At 43.4% G+C, this 22176-nt stretch overlaps 1 protein-coding gene, 2 non-coding genes and 1 pseudogene across 3 annotated transcripts; 3 read left to right on the top strand and 1 right to left on the bottom strand.

Moving 5' to 3' along the window:
* Window positions 1-1424: 1424 nt before the first annotated feature.
* On the top strand, window positions 1425-4263 carry LOC123113717 (40S ribosomal protein S15). The gene is made up of 4 exons (XM_044535021.1): window positions 1425-1561; window positions 1646-1797; window positions 1903-1960; window positions 3819-4263. Exons 1-4 carry the CDS (start codon window positions 1559-1561, stop codon window positions 4065-4067), a joined length of 462 nt encoding a protein of 153 aa, XP_044390956.1. The 5' UTR covers window positions 1425-1558; the 3' UTR covers window positions 4068-4263.
* On the top strand, window positions 3352-3436 carry LOC123118242 (small nucleolar RNA Z102/R77). The gene has a single exon (XR_006457796.1). It is a non-coding gene; the product is annotated as a small nucleolar RNA Z102/R77 (small nucleolar RNA).
* LOC123118237 (small nucleolar RNA Z102/R77) lies at window positions 3544-3634 on the top strand. The gene has a single exon (XR_006457791.1). It is a non-coding gene; the product is annotated as a small nucleolar RNA Z102/R77 (small nucleolar RNA).
* Window positions 4264-9203: 4940 nt separating the features above from the next.
* On the bottom strand, window positions 9204-11334 carry LOC123117229 (probable WRKY transcription factor 15; annotated as a pseudogene).
* Between the last annotated feature and the right edge of the window lie 10842 nt (window positions 11335-22176).

Here is a 22176-nt window from a genome sequence, read left to right as displayed (position 1 = left end):
GGGATAGTATTAGCTCAATGAGCTATATGTTGTTAGGAATTACCAAAACCACCTAGGGATAGTTGCACTTTCACACACTAATTTCAGATGGTAAGAAACTACTAACTCTAGAAAATTGGCATTCCACGACATATAGTTTGTCGCCTTAAGAAGCAAAATATCCTTCCAAAGTTATTCAAGTTTGTTCAATGAAACCGAAAATTGCTTTAATACATATCTTTTGTGTGACGTAATGAAGTAAGTTTCCATCTATTGGACAATTAGCTTACATGATTATTGATGTTTGTGTTGATGGCATAGGATTTTTGTGTCTTATGATACTCTGTTGTTTCAAAGTACCATGATATTGCCCCCATTGGAAAGAAAAATATTCATGCTCCCCTTGGACAAAAGCATTTTTTTTGTTGGAAGCATGTTTTTCTAGAAACAAGCCATGGTAATTGCTTCCATTAATTGCCATGCAATTTGCTTTTGTATGAACATAATTCGTTTCCAACTGCGGTGAGCTTTATTTCTAGTTCATCTTGCATCCTACCTAGAATAATTTGCTTTGCTTTGCCAACGAGTTTTCTTCCAAGACAACTTGAGATAATTTCGTTTCCAACATAGAGAATGTGTGGTTAGAAAGATGAGATGATTTCTCGTTCTAGGATTAAATCGCTATGATTTACTTTCTATTGTGGCAACCCACTAGCATGCATTAAGCTAGTAAGTAGTTAAATATCAATCATGGAACAAAAACACCCTCGCCATCACGGGCTTGGCCTATTTCCTTTTCCCCCTTCTTTATTTTCTTCCTCTTTTATTTATTTTTTCTTATTTTTTTACCATTTCCTTCCATTTTCTCCCATATCTTCTCTAATTTTTTATAACGTTCTTATTTGTTCATTTTACTTTGTTACATTTTTTAACTATGTTTATGTTTTACTTCTTCTCCCATATATGAACACATGTCAAGATGTCCATGGACAATTTTTAATATGTTTTTAAAAATAAATGTTTAAATTAAGTACATGAATATAATATTTTTATACAAGAATAATTTGTGAATGCAAGATGACCATTTTATTTCATGCTTACAAAAGATTATATTGATGTAAAGGAACACTCTTAGTTTTTAAATATTTTCCATTTTAAATCTAAATGTTTACAATAATTTCTAGAAACCTGTTAAAAATCAATTTTTTCTCGATTTAAAATAAAATAAAATATAACGAGTTAATGGGATGAACCATGACCATAATATATGATGGGGAGCTGTCGATGAAATAACCCATTTGCAATACAAAACGGGCTAAAAGTGGTCTCTAAGCCCACTGCGAGCCGGTTCACACAGAAGGCCGGCCTCAAATGTGTACACAGGCCGGGCCTCCAGCCGAGAACAATAAAAAAGCAGCACTCATGGGCTCACCGCGTGACACACGACCACCACTATATATTCTCTCCCGGGAGCGCCCATCTCCAAACCCTACCCGCCGCCGCCGCCCCCTCCGCATCTTCGTCCTGCAAGCAGCGCCGCCGCCTTCCACCGGCTCGAGCTCCAGCCTTCCCTTCAACCATGGTGAGCCCCTCCCCGAAACCCTAGCCCCTCGGTCCCAAAGCCCGCCCCTTCCCCTCTGACGCGCGCGCTGTTTTCTTGTCGCAGGCGGACGTCGATGTCGATCCCGAGGTGGCGGCCGCCGGTCCCAAGAAGAGGACGTTCCGCAAGTTCAGCTACCGTGGCGTGGACCTCGACGCTCTCCTGGACATGTCCACCGAGGACCTCGTCCAGCTCTTCCCCGCGCGCCCCCGCAGAAGGTAACGCGCACTCTCCTTTGCGCTGCGGATCTGCAACTGTGTCTGGCTGTGGTTGTCTTTGGTGTGATCCGGCTTGTTGAATCGATTTGTGTTGGGATTGGTTAGGTTCTCGAGGGGTCTGAAGAGGAAGCCGATGGCGCTCGTCAAGAAGCTGCGCAAGGCGGTGAGTGATGGTTCGCTTAATGCACTTGTTTGTATTTGAATGCCCAAATAGTGATCTGCCTAGCTCTGTATAGATCTGATTTGCTCCTGCTCTGCTATTAATTGCTGGCAACCTTGTAATTTCGGAATGGCGACTGACACCGTAAGTTAAGGATTTAGTGTCCTGCTGTGAAATTAGTTCTCTAGTTTACATGATAGTTGTTTTATACTCGTTGTGAACTAGTACCTTGGTTTTGTGCAACCATCATTTGTATCAATTGGCCGATGCTATTTAGTTTTGTTTGTTGGATTGATCATAAATGGTAGATTTGTTTGTTATTCACAGCTGCTGGATGTCGGAGTTTCAGCTTGTTTTATTGCTGCATTAGAATTACAGCATTACTCCTGTCTTGTTTTTGTAGGTGTGGCATTGTTAGCACTTTGGATGCTGTTTTTTACCAATTGTTTCTTTGATTTTCCACTGGAATATGTAGATATTGTATATTCTATTTTAATTCATGGTATGGCCTGTTTCTACTCTTTATGATTGAGTCACAGAACTGAGTCTGTCAATGATATAGCTCAGCTCTGTAGGATATGATCCATTTTAACCTGTTAATTTTTCCCTACACGATATGCAATTTCTTCCTACTAATTTAGAAGTATTATTTCTTAATGCTCAAGGAGAAAGTTCACTCATCATGCTATGCTGCTACTATTTTAATGCACTGTAGCCGTTCTGATGTGTTTCCCTGTGTCTTTGATTTGCTCGTTGCCTATTTTTGCTCATTTGAGTGTCAAAAGTATTTGAGTGGAAGGTATTATGTAGACATTTTGGATGCTGTTTTTTACCAATTGTTTCTTTGATTTTCCACTGGAATATGTAGATATTGTATATTCTATTTCAACTTCATGGTATGGTCTGTTTCTACTCTTTATGACTGAGTCACAGAACTGAGTCTGTCAATGATATAGCTCAGCTCTGTAGGATATGATCCATTTAAACCAGCTATTTTGCAGTACAATATATGCATTTTCTTCCTAATTTAGAAGTAATATTTCTTATTGCTCAAGGAGAAAGTTCAGTCATCGTGCTGTGCTGCTACTATTTAATCCACTAGCCGCGCTGATGTGTGTTTCCCTGTGTCTGTAATTTGCTCATTGCCTGTTTTTAGCTCATTCAAGTGTCAAGCATGTAGCATTGACATGATTCATTAGGTAACAATGGAATTTTTGGTTGATAGCTTGTGTGTGGACACAATATAATATATTTTCATCTGTTGTCTATTTTCACTTGCCCATTTCATGGTATTTTGGTTTCTCTGTTTGGAGTTCCTCATTATTGTGCATGATAGATGACTTAAAAGTTTCTTTTATCCATGCATGTTATCTCCCATTTGATTATGTATGTAGAGATTGAGATGAAGATTAGATTATACCTATTGGGATGATTGCCTGCATGATGGCAAAACCTGTATTTAGCTCTATCTGATCATCACTCCAGCTTTTGGAACAGTAGTCTACGTTTGTTTTCTACAAGCGTTATTTCTCTAATTTTCATTTTTTTTGTGTTTATTGAAGTCAGCTTTGTCCTGCTTTGTGAGAGTTTGAAATGAAGATAAAACATTATATCCCTATTGGGATGATTGGCTGGCATGATGGCCTAAATTCTGTATTTAGCTCTATCTGATCATCTCTCTACTTGCTGACTATCTGTTTGCGTGATTATGTACTACTGGGGAATCACTTGAGATTTTTTTGTTAGTTACTTTCTGTTGTGCACCCAAGTCTCTTGCTACAGCTTCTACTTCTATTTACTTTGCACATACATGTTCTATGTTTTATCTCAGCAACTCACTCATTGTCTGTCCTGTAAACAGAAAAGCGAAGCTCCTGCTGGTGAGAAGCCTGAGCAAGTGAGGACCCACCTCCGCAACATGATCATCATGCCTGAGATGATCGGAAGCGTCGTGGGCATCTACAATGGCAAGTGCTTCAACCAGGTGGAGATCAAGCCGGAGATGATCGGGCACTACCTGGCAGAGTTCTCCCTGTCGTACAAGCCGGTGAAGCACGGGAGGCCTGGTATCGGTGCTACCCACTCGTCGAGGTTCATTCCTCTCAAGTGAGAATATGGTCAGGGAAATTGTCTGTGGTGTCTGGAATCCAGTGTTCTTATCGTAGTCAAATGTAGTGCCTGATATACCGACTGTCAGTCTAGTGGTGGAGCAGCACCCTTTGAACCCTGAACTTAATCCTGTTCCAGATTTTGAAGTTATCGTAAGGAAGATCAAACATGTTTATCTCCCTTTCGCAGTTCTCATATGATCTGATTTGTGTGCTCTTCTAATCCTTTGGCAGTTATCATATGATCTGAATTGTGTGCTCTTATAAATTTTGATCAGATTGCTTTGCGTCTAAGTAGAGTATTGTTTTAGTCATCAGGTTGTGAATTGTCCTTTGGATGATAAAATGGTTAAGCTGTAGGATGTGTTTACACAGGCGCGTCGTCTGACTAGGCAGTCCAAACAATTCTCTTGACAAACCGTGAATCTGGCATGATCAAGAGACACAGTAGCTCCGCTTCATGATCTTTGGATGAGTCGGGCAAAACTATCATTTTCAGCATAGAGCAGCAGTTAGGGTCATCAGTCCAAAATTTTCTATTCATAATTTCAAAAAGCCCAGGGAATTGATCAAAAGAGGTTTCTCCACACCAGCAGTTGTACCATAGATATATGTTTGAGTTTCATCAAATCAACCTAGCATGGCGTAGATACCCAGCCCTCCTTTCTTCTTTTGCCTACAAATACCCAGTGGCATCCACTAGAATTTTCCATCCTCCCTATATTTGTCTTAGGGAATCACCTTGGCACCAAGGGACATGTTTCCAGCTTACCAGCCCTCCGTTCTCTTCAGCAACATGTAGTTATACCTGGCCATGGGAAGCCCGGCCCGGTCCGGCGTTGTCCCCGGGCCGGGCTCGGGCCTAGATTTTGAGCCCGAAGGCCAGGCCTGGCCCCGTCTTTTTTGCGTTTTTCTAAAGGTCGGGCCGGGCCGGCCCGAAGCCCGACGGGCTTTTACGTCTTCGGGCCGGGCTCAGGAACAGAAAACAAGCTTGATGGCCGTGCCAGGCCGGGCTCGGGCCTGGGTTTTTTGCGTCGGGCTTGGCTAGGCCCGGCCCGAGGTATGGCCAGGTATACATGTAGTCTACTCCCACAAGCAGGAACACCCCTAGATATTTTTGATAGGCCAGGCCCCTAGTTTGCACTTAAATTGGTCATCATAACTATGCCTTTTATCATCACACCATCAAGGACTCCATTGTTCTTGAAAATTGATTTTCGAACCTGACATCTGGTCAAAGAAGTACAACAACAATTTGAGGTTCCTAGCACTATCCAGATCATCCTGTATGAACATGAACAGGATAATATCATCAACATATTGCAAAATGACAACTGGAATCCTTGTTGGTGGGGTATCAGGCCCACAATCTGACCACATGGCCGGGCTAACTGAATCATTTGCTGCAAGCAGTTGGCAGTTATGTTAAAAAGGAAAGGTGAAGGGGGGGTCTCCGCCCATCTAAAATCCGGCATATATCATCCTAAAATGAAATACATCATTCGTCTCATCTCTTTTTGTTGGGCCATCTGTCTACAGAGAAGACATACCGTAGGCACATGATCCTATCTCCGATTTCATGATCTCAATTCCGGATATAGAGATAACAACCACATCCATTTTCATTATCATCATAAGTTTGAGATATCTGATGCGCACGCATGCCACTCCCCAAATAATCGAGCGTCTCAATTAGTAAAAACTTGTGATAATAATAGGGCAAAGCCAGGTGGACATAACCGTTGGCCAGCTCCACCCACTCATCTCCTCCCCCCTGACAGACATACAGTTGCGGCACATGCTTAGCGCCGCTAATCGTGGGGGTGGCTCGCATTAATGCCACCATGATTCTCTTGATTCCGCCTCATGTGGTTCCAGAATAGATTAGCACCCCGCATGCTTCAGCTGCAGAGGGCGAGAGACACCAGGCGTGGATTAAACTAGGTTTTGGTCAATGTTTTGCAGCCACTTGTTGGGGTGGTTTACAGTTGGCTTAGGCTTAGCTTAAGCAGCGGCTTAACAGGTAGATCGCCATCCCACTGGACTGGATTTTGGAAGATCGGCAGGCCGGTACGTACATATAAATCATGATGATCTATCTAGCTGGTTGGTTCATGACAGTTTTTGGAATATATCTGAAGCAATCATCCCATTTATTGGCTTGATCTCTCGAGCGTGCGTGCGTTGTCGTTGATGCGCACAATTAAACTCCGTAAGATACGCTTAACATCACGTTAGTTAGTCGAATAACTGCATCTGAAATTCTCAATAGCTCTTGTCAGATGAGCTTTTAGTTTCTGTGATGATAATATGTGCAATCTTTAGAGCATCTCCAACAGCCGCGCTAAACTAGCGCCGTGCCGCAAATTAGGCCGTTTTAGCGCGCGCGCAACGCGGCGGGTCGCTCCAGCGGGCGCGCAAAAACGGCGCGCGCCCTATAACGAGTTGGGCGCGCGGTCAGAAGCACTATCCCGCGCGGTGTATTTCGGGCGCCGGCTTCCGCGCGCGGCACACTCGAGCGCTCGTGCCGCACTCTCTCCTCTCCTCCTCCTACGCCCCGCGCGCGCCTGCGCTGGCGCCTTGCCAGCCATGGACGCGCACACCGGCACCCCACTCACACCGCTTTACAGCCGCGACCCCCCTCCCCCCCGCCGTCGCCGGAAACCCTAGCACGGGGAGCGTTGGCGTCGCCACCGCCGGAGCTCCGCCGAGCGTCGGCCTCGCACGCAACCTCTTCTTGCCGCCGCAGATGACCACGGCGACGGGTGGTGTCGCGCCGGCGCCGTCCCATGCCGCCGCCGCACCGTCGAAGCTCCCCAATGCGGCGCGGCCGAAGAAGGGCAAAACTTCAGCGAAGAAGAACAAGGCGGCGGACGGCTCCGGCAGCACGAAGGCGAGGGAAAAGAAGCTTGCAGGGCGTTCGACGGCCGCGGCGGCTACTGAAGCGCCGGCGAGCTCACTCGTTGAGCCGGCCGCCGACGCGCACCACGTGTTCGACGAAATGCCCCCAAGGTGAAAAAAATTTCAACTTTTATTTTCTTGTTATTTTTTCAATGCATCATCACATATAGATAGCTTATTTGCATTGTTCAAAAAACTTTGTAGTCTCAACGATGATGCATACATGTCAACTATGGGTGTTGGGTCCAACAATTCGCATTGGTCTCAAACCAATGACATCCATTTGGAAGACCATGAGTTTGAGGTGGACGAGGAGGGTGAGGGCATTGTCGACGCGCCGAAAGGAAGAGCGGGCAATTACAGCACCAACGATGACAAGTTACTATGCAATACTTATTTGCAAGTGTCGAGGGATCCATCCATTGGAGGTGATCAAAGTAGAGATGCGTATTGGGGGCGAATGAAAGAATACTTTGATGCTCACAAGTGAGTGGAATTGACCGCTCCGAGAGATCACTTCGGTCCCGATGGTCGACAATCAACTCGGATTGTCAAAAGTGGGCGGCCGCACAAAAGGCAGTTGACAAGATTAACCCAAGTGGCACAAATGAGGATGATAGAGTAAGTGACATCTCATATATGTTCATCTCATACTTGTTTTTGGTGTCCGAACTGCTAACTTGTTCTGTTTTTCTTGTAGTTCAACATTGCACAAAACTTGTTCAAAGAAGAGACGAGGACAACCAAGAAGGGGAAGATCAAGAAAGGAAGGGTCTTTACCTTGCCTCATTGCTATGAAGTGTTAAAGGATGATGAGAAATGGAAGAAGCGTGATGGTTTGGATGATTTGCATTTGAGCAACAAACGCAAGCGTAGAATTGAGTTGGATGATGATGATGAGGAGGATGATGCATCAAGTGATGACGGCAAGAGAAGCCCCACACCCAACTCGGTTTCATACTCGAAGCCAAAACGACCAGATGTGTGCAAGAAAGACAAAACCGAAAAAAAGAAGAGGAAAGGAGATGATGAGCTCAAAAATGCTATGGAAGCTATTGTGAAGGCAAGAAAAGAAGCCAAGGAGATGAGGAAAATGGCAAGGAACCAAGATGCCGCGGCCGAGGAGAGGAGGGTGGCCGCCGAGGAGAGGAAAGTGGCATTGGAAGAGAGGAAGGTGGGCATGGAGGAGCGATCTAGGTTGTTGGAATGGGAGAAGCACTTGTTCTTCTTGGACACATCTTTGTTCAATGGTGCGCAAAAGGAATATGTCAACCTTGCCCGTGAAGAAGTCTTGATCCAAAAAAGAGCCATGATCCGCACAATGGGTGGCGGTGGCCTTGGCGGCATGGGTAGCGGTGGCCTTGGCGGCATGGGTGGCGGTGGCCTTGGCGCCATGAGAGGCATGGATGGCTTGGGAGCCATGGGAGGCATGGGTACACCTCCGGCCGCCATGGGAGGCATGGGTGGCTTTGGAGCACCCTCTGACGCTATGACCGCCATGGGAGGCATGAGTTTTGCTTCTCTTATGGGAGGCATGGGTGCACCTCCGGCCATGGGTGAAATGTCTTTCGATGTGCCTCCTCACACACATTTCCATGAAGATGCCGTTGAAGATCTTGCCAACACCGTCGGAGCTTCACGTGATGCGATGCGTGATGAGGGTAGGGAGGAAGATTCATCTTCGGAGGCGGAAGAATCGTCTTCGGAAGATGAGGACGAAGACGAGGAAGATGATTGATATGTCTTTCATTTATTATGTCTTGAATTTTTAGTTTGCATTTGAACTTGGTTGGATAAACTTGTGGGCATGATTTTGAACTTGTGGGCATGAACTTTTATTCATCAACTTGTTTGTGTCAAATTTCTTATGTTCATTGTATTTTGATGAATGTTTCAAACTCATTTTGTGTCCAAAATATCATACATGTCCGGCGAGTCACGCGCGCTGCCGGCGAGTCGCACACGCTGTATTTTTGCGCGCTGCTGGAGCGGCGCGCGCGCTGCAGTATAGCGCGGCTGCTGGAGCCAGCACTGACGGCCGCGCTAAACAGGCCGAAGCGCGCGCGGCAAACTGTTTTTTTGCGCGCGGCGCTTAGCCGGCTGTTGGAGATGCTCTTAGTTTCTGACATTAGGAAAGATGGCATGTCATGTGTCAAGCTCAAAAAAGCTTTCAACATGTGATTTCTGCACATTAGGTCACACGTATGTGACAAGCTGGACAATACCATGAATTGTGATTTCTGCACCGTGGTTAAACAAGCAAAGTTACACTAAAAAGAAAACAAGCAAAGCTAGTACTAATTCTACAAGGAAATTTAACAAGCATTTGTGCGGAGCGATTTTTCGACAGGATACAATCCAAAAGGACAATCAAGTGCTCACTATACATTGCCAAAGACGTAGGCGAAATCTTCGCCTTCCTCATACAATTTTCACTTGCATTCAGATTTGGTCAGGCTGAATGGCATGCTCCATCCATGGCATAAAAATTCAGAGTTCTTCCGGCACCGGCAGCCTCGGTCAGACTTCGGAGTTGGCGGTGAGCGTGGCGAGGTCGAGCGGCTGCGCGTGGTTGTGGTCGTTCTCGTAGGTGACGATGAGCATCCCGGCGTCGCCGCGACACCGCTCCACGTGCTTCCTCGCCGGGCAGTCCTTGATGCTGCTGCACCGGTAGTATCCCCTGCAATTAATCAACAACAAGTTCATACTTCATACCCGCCTGAATCCTATTGTAATGTCTCACTCAGCACCAAATGCATGCTTGCACGCCCAATGAATGCGACACGGCTATGGTGCATGTCCACAAATTCTTACTGACATTTCTAGTAATAAGTTTGTTTCATTCGATTCAAGGATAATACTTGATAATGAACATGAGAGAGACAGAGATAGAGTAATTAACCAAGATTGGCCATTGGAGTACCTTGGGTGTGGAGAGCCTTTGATGGGTTTCTGCCCGTACTTCCTCCACGAGTAGCTGTCCGAAGGTATATCGGCCACCTTGTCGCTCACCGCCGGCATCCTCACCACCCTCTTCTCCCTCGGCTTCCTGCAACCAAACCAATCACACGACTGTAAGTAAGTAAAGGCGCACGCAATCGGCAGAGTGCAATAAATCAATGGCGTATGCGACCGGCACCGACTTTTTCTTCGGGCAGTGGCATTTGCCGTCGTCGTCGGCTTTGTGCGCCGCCTTCCTGGACGCCGGCGCGCAGGCGGAGGTCTCCGACATGCTGATCAGCTGGCTGCTCATGTTGGTGAAGAAGGAGGTGGCCGCCGACGAGGTGCACACCGAGTTGTCGAAGCTGAAGGTGATCACCTCCGGCTCCTTGCCGCTCCTTGCCGCCGGGATCTCGATGTGGAACGGCTTCTCGCTCGCCGGCTTCGGCTCGAAGTGGAACCTCTTGTTGTCGCTGCTGGCCGGCCTCTGCTGCTGCTCGAGCATCCTCTTCTGCGGCGGCGCCGGCTGCTGCTGCTGCTGCTGCGGAATCTGATGGTGGAAATGGATTTGAGGAGGAGGTGGAGGGGGAGTAGGAGGATTGGCCGCCGGACCTGCGGAAACTCTCGAGCCGTTGATCTGCACGGCGGCATGGAGGCGGGAGTAACGCTGCACCCACTCAAATCTAGGAGCGGCGTCTGGAAGAACATGTCCCTGTCTGTAGCCTTGGCCGCTGGAGCTGCGGAAACTCTCGAGCCGTTGATCTGCCCGGTGGCAATGGAGGCGGGAGTAACGCTGCTGCACGCACTCAAATCCAGGAGCGGCGTCTGGAAGAACATGTCCCTGTCCGCAGCACCCTTGGCCGCCGGTGCAACGACCTTGCCGTTGCCGGCGGCACAAGGAGCCGCCGCTGCCGCCACCGGCACCGCCATCTGCTTCAGCGGCGTCGGCGGCGCAGGAGTGCTACTGCTACTCCCATGGAGTTGGGGGGCACTGGCAGGTGGGCAGTACGGCACCGGCGGGGGAGGGTGGTACTCGAGGAGGCACCTCGCAATCGGGTCGCCCGCCGGCGAGCTCCTCCGGCCGACCCTCGCCCTCGCATGGCCAACCCTATTGCCGAGGATGTTAACCACCTTGCTGAACCGGGACACGGCCTCCTCGGTCTCGGCCGCGACGGCGGCGAGCCGGAACGGGTCGCCGGCAGACAGCGAGAGGCGCGCGACCAGCCTCTTGCAGCTCACGACCGCCGCCCGGTTGGCCTCCTCCACCCCCTCCATGGACAAACAAAGAACCCAAGAACCTTGGTAGTGCAATGGAATCAAGGAGCTCTAGTCTAGATTGGGATGAACATCAAGAGATGGACAAGGTGGGGAAGAGTTTCACCATGCAAGCACATGCAGAAGCTTGCGCAAGGTGAGCAAGGTCGCGGCAATGGCGGCCGGAGCAGGAAAAGGTTTCTGCTGGATCCCGCGGCGACTTTATACAGGGATGGACCAGAGCATATGCGACACTGTTAGTCTCGTTGGGACCTTCACTTGTGCAGGAAGTAATTGGCGCGAGTATAGTATTCAGGCCGAGAGTGAGAGGTGGAGCACTACCAGAATAAAATTTAGCAAAGTCAACTAGGCTGGTGACGATCACAGCCACCCATTTGATGGACGGCCAGGATGTTGATTCACCTGTCCTTTTCACTCAAGGTCACACTTTTTTTCTTCTGTTTTTTAAGCTGGTCAATTAAGCATCGGAAACATTGGGAACCGTGCTAAATAAACATTTTCCTTTCAAATATAATATATTTGTAGTAGTATAAACTATAAACCTACAAGAATAAACTATATAGTAGCAAGAGCATTGATTTTTAGAAGAAAATGTAGAGAGAAACGAAGTGAAGACTTTGCTAAAGACCACATTTTAAAGAGCAGCTTGGTGAGCAGGATAAGTTTTCTTCAGTTGTATTTTTCTTTTGCCAGCGCACTGGCAGAATGGATCAACATTTCAAAGCCCCCCCTGTTTTTATTCAGTTGAATCAATCAAACTCCAGCCGTCATCTCAAGTAAGACACACAAACAATTCCCATGGAAATTCTTGTGCCAACCTTCTTTAACCGATATGTGAATGATTGTCATGTTGGGTCACTGTCATAGTGCCATTTGATTAAGTCAACACTAGGCAATACAAGACCGCAATAATTCAATGCTATATAAGAAAAAAGAAGCTAGGTGTGCAAAGTTGTTAGTACAATACAATAATCCCTGTGAAGATCAAAATGCGTTTATGAATTCTAAAAACAACTAACAAATTAAACAACCCAGAATATATTACCCCCACCCCCCGGCTGGCCAGAAAAATAAATGAAAATAACATATGAAGGATACACCCTCTAGATTCAAGTTTATTTTTCGAAACAAAGAGGCATTGAGAGCGCGTTTGTGGGCAGTTTGTAATGAAATTGAAAATTTTCCGCCATTTCCTGGGCGGATCATTTCAAGCTGCACCGTCTTTTGTTGGTAAAGTTTAAGGTGCAACTTGCACACTTAAAAAAACTGCAACAGGTTATGATGCACACCAGGTTATCACGAAGAAAAAAATGTACCACAGTTTCGTTTTGAGCAAAAGATGATCATAAACGAACCATATGAAAAGAGTATTATACACATAGACAATTAGAAAGGACTTTCTCCAAAATCTTTATTAAGGTCAGACTCCGTTAACACACGTGTGCGATTATGTAACGATAGCGCAACTAAATACACACAAAATAATCCAAGGGAAATAGCACTACATACAAATAAAGAAGGTTGGGAACCCTAGAACAAACAAGGTGGGGAAGTGATTGTACTCCCCTCGGCGTCGTATCCAATCTAGAAGCGCTTCTCATACGTTTGAGGAATAAAAAAATTAATTTGTTACATATAGCATTTGTGCAGGGGTCTTTAGCTCTAAGTTTTGATAGAGATTTGGCTCGTAAGGGATGTCAATTGCTATGTAAGGTAGTAGATTTGATTGATCCTGTTCTTAATATTTGGGACGAAGATCTTCTCACATAGACCCTATGACCTATTGATGTTCAATGAGTACTCGCGATCCCTATCTCGCAACATGATATGCCAGATTTCGTGGCTAGGAATTTCACAAAAAATGGTACGTTTTCGGTTTGGTCTGCTTATTTTGTGGAATGGGATCACCAATACGGAAACAAGTTGCGGCATACCAATGGGATGAGACGTACCACGGTTAATCCTACATAGTGTAGGATTTGGAAACCCTCTTGCCCGTTAAAGGTTAAAATATTTATTTGGCCTACGCTTCATGACACTCTTCTGTGTCGTGTTAAACTAGCCAATGGACATGTGAAAGTTCCACCCAATTGCCTTGTCTGCTCCTCTGGACCAGAAGGCACAAAGCATTTGTTGTTTCTATGCAACAAGGCAAAATAAGTGTGGAGAAGGCTAGGGATGGATGATATTATTGAAGTAGATTATGTGGGTGAGGCACTTTTGAAATATTTACTTGCAATGCCAAATCATGAGTTATGTATTATGGGCAATCAAAATGTGCGTGAAATAACTGCCATATCAGCCTGGTACTTGTGGTGGGGAAGCCATAAATTGGTTCATAACGAGACAACTCAAAACACACAGCAAATTTCCATGGGATATGTGAATGACTCAACAGTGTTCTTTAGAATGAGTAAAATGCTCTGGTACACTTGAAATAACTCATAATTGTGTATGTGCAATTTAAGTTAATACTGTATTAGGCAAGATATTCCACATTAATACAGACATATTTTTTCCAGTTTTCGGTTGACCGACGTGTAGCGTCGTCCCTTTTATTTTATTTGTTCTAAGTATATTATTAGAACGGTTAATTCATAGCATGTTGGGCCTAAATATTGAGGCCTCCTATGATGATTAGCCTCGTATAGTTTGTTGTGACGCGCTGGGCGTAGTCAAGGGCCGCCGATCTAGTTTGGCGTCACACGATTTCTTCTTGATTTTCTTGAGCTTCGTGCAAGAACAACGAACACACTCGCCTCTACTTCTACCTCAATGGGTCGGCCCAGCATGGGATGAGTGTTGGTTCCTTTTTATTTTTGTTTATTGAAAAACAAAATTATTATATTTAAATTAAAAAATCACTCTTTGAGCATTTTTAAAAGGTTAACGCAAACTTTAGAAAATGTTCATCGCATTTAATTTTTTCACACATTTCAAAAATATGTTTGTGATTTTTTTATAATCTTTGTACAATGCCAAAAAATGGCCTCGTAATTCAAGTAAATCTTTTAGTACCATTAAAAAATGTATGTGACATTTTATTAAAATTTATGTTTTCAAAAATATGTAAGTGGGATTAAAATATATTATACAGTGTAAAATATGTTCATGTAGTTTGAACTAAATGTTTCATATCATTAAAAAACATGTATCGGAAAAAAATAGCACGCATTAAAAAATATTCAAAATATTATTTTAGAAAAAAATTCATCATGTATTTAAAAGAATGTTTCAACATGTATCAAACAACTGTTCCAAATGTATACAAAAATGTAGAGTGTGTCTTGAAAAATGTAGACATATACTGCAAAAAAGAAAGAAAAATAAAAAGGAAAATCGCAAATAATAATAAACACGTGAATACAACCAATAAGGGGACCCAGAAAACCAAAAACCAAAAGATAAACCGACAAAAACAAAATCAAATAAACCCACACAGAAGCTTATATGCGAACCAGTCATAGAAGCCTCCTAAAACCGCTCACAAAGGGAACCCATATTTGGCTGGTTCATTTGGTTATCATCTACTGCAGGGAATGGCGAGATTTATGGAAAATCCTATTCGTCGAGAGCAACAAGTTGGCTAGTGCTTCTTCGGGAGCCTCCCAACGATCACTTGGGGTGAGCTGAGAGCGTTTCACTTGGCGCGCTCTTAGCCGCCGCCACATGTCGCTTTCTAGGTGCTCTCTCCGAATTATTTTATTTCCCCGTACACGTTTTCGGCTTTTTAGATGATTTTTTCCCGTTATTTTGACTTTTCGGTTTTCACGGTATTTTCTAGCTTTTCAACAAAAAATTGATATGAACACTACAACGTCTAGAATATTATCCAGTGCGGATGCTACTAAACTCGAACCAACTGAGTCGAGCGAGGAGAGTCTAATCAAGGATGCTGGTAAAATTATGAATTGTCCAAATATATTGCACACTGGCAAAGATGGCAAGAAACGTATGATATGCGGACCAGGTATTGGTGCTGCGAAGATGGGCGCACATCAAGCTGGTTATTTGGACTATAAATTGATGCATGGATGTGTTACGAGTCTTGTACGTGCACCTGCACAAGGCAATATGAGAGAATCAGGATTGATTTATAGAGAGAAAAATAATCAGCAGAAGCCTTGTGAGCCACGCCCATACATAAAGCCAATATGTTAATTTGGTTTGATAAATAAAAATAAGTTAGATCCTTTCCAAGAAGTATATGCTCATCACGGCAAGAAACCTGAGGTTATGGAGGAACCCGTACGTGCCAAGGTGCATCCTAATTTTCGTACACCTCCTGGATGGATTAGGATTGGCACCATAGTGCTACACGTTTAGGTCTGCATGGATTTAATCACGCCATTTCCTTCCTTCACGTGGTTGTTACCTTTTTAAGCTAGCAGGTAGGAGTAGATATATTTTGTTAGGTAGTGCACTTGAGGTTAGTTATATACCAGATCACGTTTGTATTTTTTCTTCCTTAGAGATAGGCCGAGCTGGTTGCAGCGTGAGCCATATAAAGGCTGGCTTCGGCCGATGTGAAGGAGGGGAGTTTTGAGTTTTATTCCGGGTATGAGATATACAGAAAAACGTCCGAGTTACGGGCGACCATATCTTGTGTATTATCTGTGATTTTTCCATCGTGAAAATTTACTAGCAACGGAGGGTTGATCATCACATCGACGCCTACGTGCTGATCCGAGGGGGTCATTATTTTCGTTTGTGTATTTTTGTACACAGGTGAAAATTGTTCTTGGAGGTTACGAGGAGGAACAGGGAGACGAGGTGTTGACCGAGTATCGTCGTGAAAGATCGGGCCATCTACACGCACGAATTAGCATCTTGGTAGTCCGTGCCTCATCAAGTGGTATTCAGAGCTAAGGTTGGTCACGGCGATCAATTGGCAATGTCGTCTGGGGAGCCGACCATCAAGGCGTTGAGCAAGAACATATTGATGGAGGAGGAAGGCATCGGCGAGGTCGTTCTTTTTCACACTCGTTGCGTCGTGAAGGAACGGCGTGTTAATTTGACGATCGATGAAGGTTCTGCGGTCAATATGGTGAGCATCGAGGTGGTGGAAAAATTGGGGCTGAAGATGGCACCTCTTCGAAGACCGTACACGCTGGAGTGGTTCAAAGGTGAAATCAAAATTACGCATCGGATTTTGCTATTTTTTGATATGGGAAAATATTGTTGTGTGGAATTCTTTCATGTTTGTCCTGTGTCCATGGTGTCATGCCATCTGCTACTTGGTAATTCATGGTGCAAACGTGTTGGAGCTATTCGGAATTGCAAGAAAAATAGTTACTCTCTATCATGGAAGGGCCAACAAATTTGTTTTGTTCCCATGCCAACGGATGTGTTCAGGGCAGATTGGAAAAATCGTTTGCTAAAAAGAGAAGAACATCAGGAAGAAAGAAAGGAAGAAGTTGATGCACCAACAGAGGGGTTGAATCTTTCGGTGGAGAAGGTACAAGATGATAGTGGTGCAAAGGGGCAGCGATGGAGTGTTTTTAAAACAAAGTGCATGATTAAGGACCGTGCATGTAAGATGATAATTGATGGTGGCAGTTTTACTAATGCCATTAGCAAAGATCTTGTGCAAAAATTGGGTTTATCCATGTGGCGGCACCCGCAACCGCACCACGTGGGATGGCTATATAATTCTGGGAAATTAAAGATTAAACATAAGGTACGTGTGACATTTGCGGTTGGAGATTATATTGATAAGGTGGATTATGATGTCGTGTCGATGGACGTGTGTCAGTTGTTATTGGGAAGACCATGGCAGTTTGATCGTGATGCAGTGCATGCCGGTAAATCAAACTATATACATTCAAGCATGATGGTAGACGACACGTGCTAAAACCAATGCCGGACAATGTGATCGCTATAAGCATGAAGCTTCCAAAAAAGGAAGTTTTGAAAGATGGCTCAAAACTGTGGACGGTTTTGTTTCAAGGGAGGGATGATGATATGAACACTACATCGTCTAGAATATTATCCAGCGCGGATGCTACTAAACTCAAACCAACTGAGTCGAACGAGGAGAGTCTAATCAAGGATACTGGTAAAATTATGAATTGTCCAAATATATTGCACACTGGCAAAGATGGCAAGAAACGTATGATATGCGAACCAGGTATTGGTGCTGCGAAGATGAGCGCACATCAAGCTGGTTATTTGGACTATAAATTGATGCATGGATGTGTTACGAGTCTTGTACGTGCACCTGCACAAGGCAATATGAGAGAATCAGGATTGATTTATAGAGAGAAAAACAATCAGCAGAAGCCTTGTGAGCCACGCCCATACATAAAGCCAATATGTCAATTTGGTTTGATAAATAAAAAGAAGTTAGATCCTTTCCAAGAAGTATATGCTCATCACGGCAAGAAACCTGAGGTTATGGAGGAACCCGTACGTGCCAAGGTGCATCCTAATTTTTCGTACACCTCCTGGATGGAATAGGATTGGCACCATAGTGCTACACGTTTAGGTCTGCATGGATTTAATCACGCCATTTCCTTCCTTCACGTGGTTGTTACCTTTTTAAGCTAGCAGGTAGGAGTAGATATATTTTGTTAGGTAGTGCACTTGAGGTTAGTTATATACCAGATCACGTTTGTATTTTTTCTTCCTTAGAGATAGGCCGAGCTGGTTGCAGCGTGAGCCATATAAAGGCTGGCTTCGGCCGATGTGAAGGAGGGGAGTTTTGAGTTTTATTCCGGGTATGAGATATATAGAAAAACGTCCGAGTTACGGGCGACCATATCTTGTGTATTATCTGTGATTTTTCCATCGTGAAATTTACTAGCAACGGAGGGTTGATCATCACATCGACGCCTACGTGCTGATCCGAGGGGGTCATTATTTTCGTTTGTGTATTTTTGTACACAGGTGAAAATTGTTCTTGGAGGTTACGAGGAGGAACAGGGAGACGAGGTGTTGATTGAGTATCGTCGTGAAAGATCGGGCCATCTACACGCACGAATTAGTATCTTGGTAGTCCGTGCCTCATCAAAAATATTTTCCATTTTTTGCACGAAAAATCGTGTTTTTTGCTTTCGTGAGAGCCATGCTTTTGCTTCCGCGAGAGGCATGGCCGTGCCTCTTGAAAACGAAAAAAAAACCTGTTTCCATTTTTTTTCTTTCGTGAGAGACACGGTTTTGCTTTCGCGAGAGGCACGGCCGTGCTTCTCGAAAATGGGAAAAACACGTTTTTTTTTTTGCGGGAGGCAGGATTTTGCTTCCGCGAGAGGCACGGCCGTGCCCCTCGGAAACAAAAAAACATGTGTTTTCTCTCCTTTTGCTTCCTTAAGTGACACAGTTTTGCTTCCATGAGAGGCACGTGCCTCTCGGAAACGAAAAAAAACATACTTTTTTCTTTCATGAGAGGCACGGATTTGCTTCCGCGAGAGGCACGGCCGTGCCTCTCGGAAACCGCATCCGGAAAGGAAAACAAACATGCTCCCGGTTCGGTTTTTTCGTGAATAAAAAGTCCAGCAAAAGCTATCATCACAGGATCTAGTTTTGAAGATCTCGACACGAGGAATTCAACGGTGAAAAATGGTTCGAGATTTGAACGCACGGTTTTAGATAAAACGTTTTGAATAAACGAACCTACGAAAAAAGGGAAAACTTTCAGGTTGCAACAAGTGATGCATATGCAACGCGTCACATGTCGCAACCTGAGAGGTGGAAGTGATCTTTGGAAGGAGTACTCGTCAATTAGTGATTTCGTTGTTCGTCGTTCGCTTCAGCAAATTGGCGAGGATTCACACACGTCATGCATGCTAGCGACGAGAGATGGGCCGACCCAACTCGAGCTTTACGTTGAGCCCAACCGGTTTTGGAACCTTCTAGTAGGTTCCCTGGACCGGGCTTTTTTCTGTGTATTCTGGTTTTTATTCACTTTTCTTTCTCATTTTTTTTCTGTTTCTCTTATTTACTTGTATTTTTTTTCATTTTTAAATAATGTTTAATAATTTCAAAAATATTCTAATATACCGAAATTTGTTCACAATTTCAAAAAGCATTCCGGTTTAAAAATTTTGATATTTTTTAGAAAATGGTTATTTTTGGTGTTATTTATCTAAAACATTGTTTGTTTCTTTTAAAAAAATATTTGGTAATTTCAACCAAGTTTATAATTTCAAAATTTGTTCAAAATTTGAGAAAATGTTTGTATTTAATTTTTTTTATAAAAATGTTCAGTAATTTCAGAAATTGTTCTCATTCCAAAAATTGTTCTGAAATTCAATCTTTTCTTATTTTTAGTTTTTTTTTGCAAATGCAATAAATGTCCAGAGAGTTGTAAAAAATGTTCAATTGCAAATAAATTGTTATTATTTTTCAAAAACATTGTTCAACAATTTCAACATTCACGTTTTTATTTTCCCCTTTATTCAAATACAATTGTACCTAAATTTCAATTTTTTTAACATTGTTTCAAAAACTTCTCCGTGTTTTGACAAATTGTGCAAATAATTCAAAAACTATATACAATTTAGTAAACAATTAGGCTGCATTGAATATCCAGCTCTGGAGAATTCTTATAGATATTGCGCTAAAATTATTCACTAGCAGTCATTCGCTCTACTGGCTACCGTCACTTGTGGAGCTTTACATCACGAGTTCGAATTCTTCAAACCGTGCATCGATTTTTTACGTGGAATAAACACAGTTAGCTTCGTGCCTTTGACTGGGCCAGCCCAATGTCGGTCTGCCTGTGCGTCGGCGCGCTGTTGGACGCAGTAAGCGTTCAATAGGAGCTCCCGAGATTTATAGTCCTCGCGTGTTCAGACATCATAGAAATATTCGCAAAAAACAAAAGAAATCCTAGAAATGAGATTTTCATTCGGGGAGACCAAACGCGCCTTCTCCGTGCCCGCACTAATGGACCATCCCAATAAAGGGATATGAGGCTAGCGTACACGAGTACTCTGCTTTATTTTACTTGTACTTTTAATCAGTTTTTTCTACTCAGGTGTGTTTCCTATTCAAATTTATTCTAAAAATGTAAGAAAAATTCAGTTGTTTAAAAGAGTCTGTGAACTTTAAAATATCACAATTTTTTTTGGCAAATTTTAAAACATGTTACCAAATTTAAAAGTGCTCCCAAGTAAATAAAATGTTACGTGTAAAATATTCTCATCTTTCAGGAAATGTTCATGAGTTAAAGATGAAGGTGAATTTAGAAAATATTCATCAAATTGACAAATGTTCCCGAATTTCATAAAAAAAGTTCATGACTTTTAAAGAAAGTCTTCCTAGGATTCAAAATTGTTCGTGATTTCAAAAAAGTTCTCGGATTCCAAAGAATTTGTGTGTATTAAAATAAATATTTGTGAATCAAAGAAATTGTTCGTGAATATCCTGAATTTGAAAAAATATTGCCTTATTCTAAAACTCTGTCATGTTTTAGAAAAAAATATTTTTCCTAAAAATATCCCGGATTTCATAAAATGTTCAGAAATTGTAAAATGAGAAACTGTACAGAAAGCAAATAAGGTAAACCTAACAAGAGAGAAAAAAAAGGCGAGAAATTCGGCCTAGAACCTTGTCAAAACCAGTGGGATGAAAACGAATTAAAAGGTGCAAATGGGCTGGCTCAAAAAGGTCGCCCGGGAGGTTACGCGCGGTGTCACTATCTAGCACTCACACACGAAATAGGAAATGCCTAGTTTGTTTTCAGAGATTTTTGTTGCTTTTCTTGGTTTGTTTTGGTTTTTCGTTTTTTAGTTTTAAATATAAAATTACATTGTTTTTAAAATTAAAATCACTTAGTTGTATGATTTTTTAAATGATTTAAAACATTAGGAAATTACAAAACCATTTATTAAAAATATGTGACACTTATGTAAAAATGCATGAAAACTTTATAAAGAAACTCTCAACATTTAGTAAATAAAATTTTCATCATGTTTAAAAATATATTTACCGTGCATTTACTTAAATACTATTCAAGATATCTTCCAATATTTCGATAAATCGGCCGATTTATCGCTTACTGTTGTCTGACCGATAAGATAAATTGGCCGATAAATTAGCCTATATGGCGATAAATCGGCCGATATGCCGATAAACTGGCCGATTTACCCCTTATCTTGGGCCGACCGAATAAGTTCCGATATGCGATTTCACCATGTACCAAATGTATGTTCAATGTGTATTGAAAGAATTTATGCTGTTTTTAAAAAGTCATGTACGCACAAGACATGTTTTTTTAGGGATGCGCACAAGACATGTTGTTTGTACTAATGAAAAAGTAAAAACAAAGGCAAAGAGAACAAAAAAAGAGAATACATGAATAATGGAAAAGGAAAAAAGGAGAAACGAAATGAAAGAAAAAATACAGAAAAAGTAAACGAAAATAATAAAAATAAATAAACAAAAGAATTAAAAGAAGAAATAAAAGGAAATCATAAGTAAAATGAACACAAAATGGAAATTGGAATAAAACTGGTAGAACCATTCTACTCCCTATGCTACTTGGGCCTAACCTAACAGACTTTAGGCCATGCTAAAAAACGGGACTTTAGGCATGGTAGTTTGCCCTTCTGTTTGAATAGGCGTGAGATAGGATTTCTCTACTACCTAAAATATACATACTGTTCCGTTTCCCCTCTTACGTCTCTCTTTCGTCAGCCTCGCCCCGCGATTACCACGGCGACAAAACAAAACGAGGGAATAACCGAGTCGTTTCCCGCGGGGCCCTTCCGCGTGTCTCCCCCCGCCCCCTACCCCGTATCGCTGACCGTGTATTTGCCGCCACCTCCTTCCCCCGTCCATGGTGACGGCGGCCGCGTCACACACAGACCCTCCCCCATCCTATATCTATATGTTGGTCGTTGATGGGGTGAGAGGCGCGACCACGATCCGGTTGGGATCTCGGCGTGGACTCGTTCGTTGTGATGGAGAGCAGCGCTGCCTCCCTGGTGAATGGGATCAAAGGTGGGGACGTGAAGGTCGACGAGGAAGCGGCTGAAAGGGAGCCCATCGATG

This window comes from Triticum aestivum, chromosome 5B, assembly GCF_018294505.1.
Source record: "Triticum aestivum cultivar Chinese Spring chromosome 5B, IWGSC CS RefSeq v2.1, whole genome shotgun sequence".
Taxonomy (NCBI): Eukaryota; Viridiplantae; Streptophyta; class Magnoliopsida; order Poales; family Poaceae; genus Triticum; species Triticum aestivum.
This window is presented reverse-complemented; position numbering and strand designations above follow the sequence as displayed.

Bases quoted from the DNA above. Each gene is read 5' to 3' on its own strand.
- LOC123113717 (XM_044535021.1), top strand. The intron at 1,798-1,902 runs GTAACGCGCACT...GGGATTGGTTAG, and splicing joins CCCGCGCGCCCCCGCAGAAG to GTTCTCGAGGGGTCTGAAGA. The intron at 1,961-3,818 runs GTGAGTGATGGT...TCCTGTAAACAG, and splicing joins TCAAGAAGCTGCGCAAGGCG to AAAAGCGAAGCTCCTGCTGG.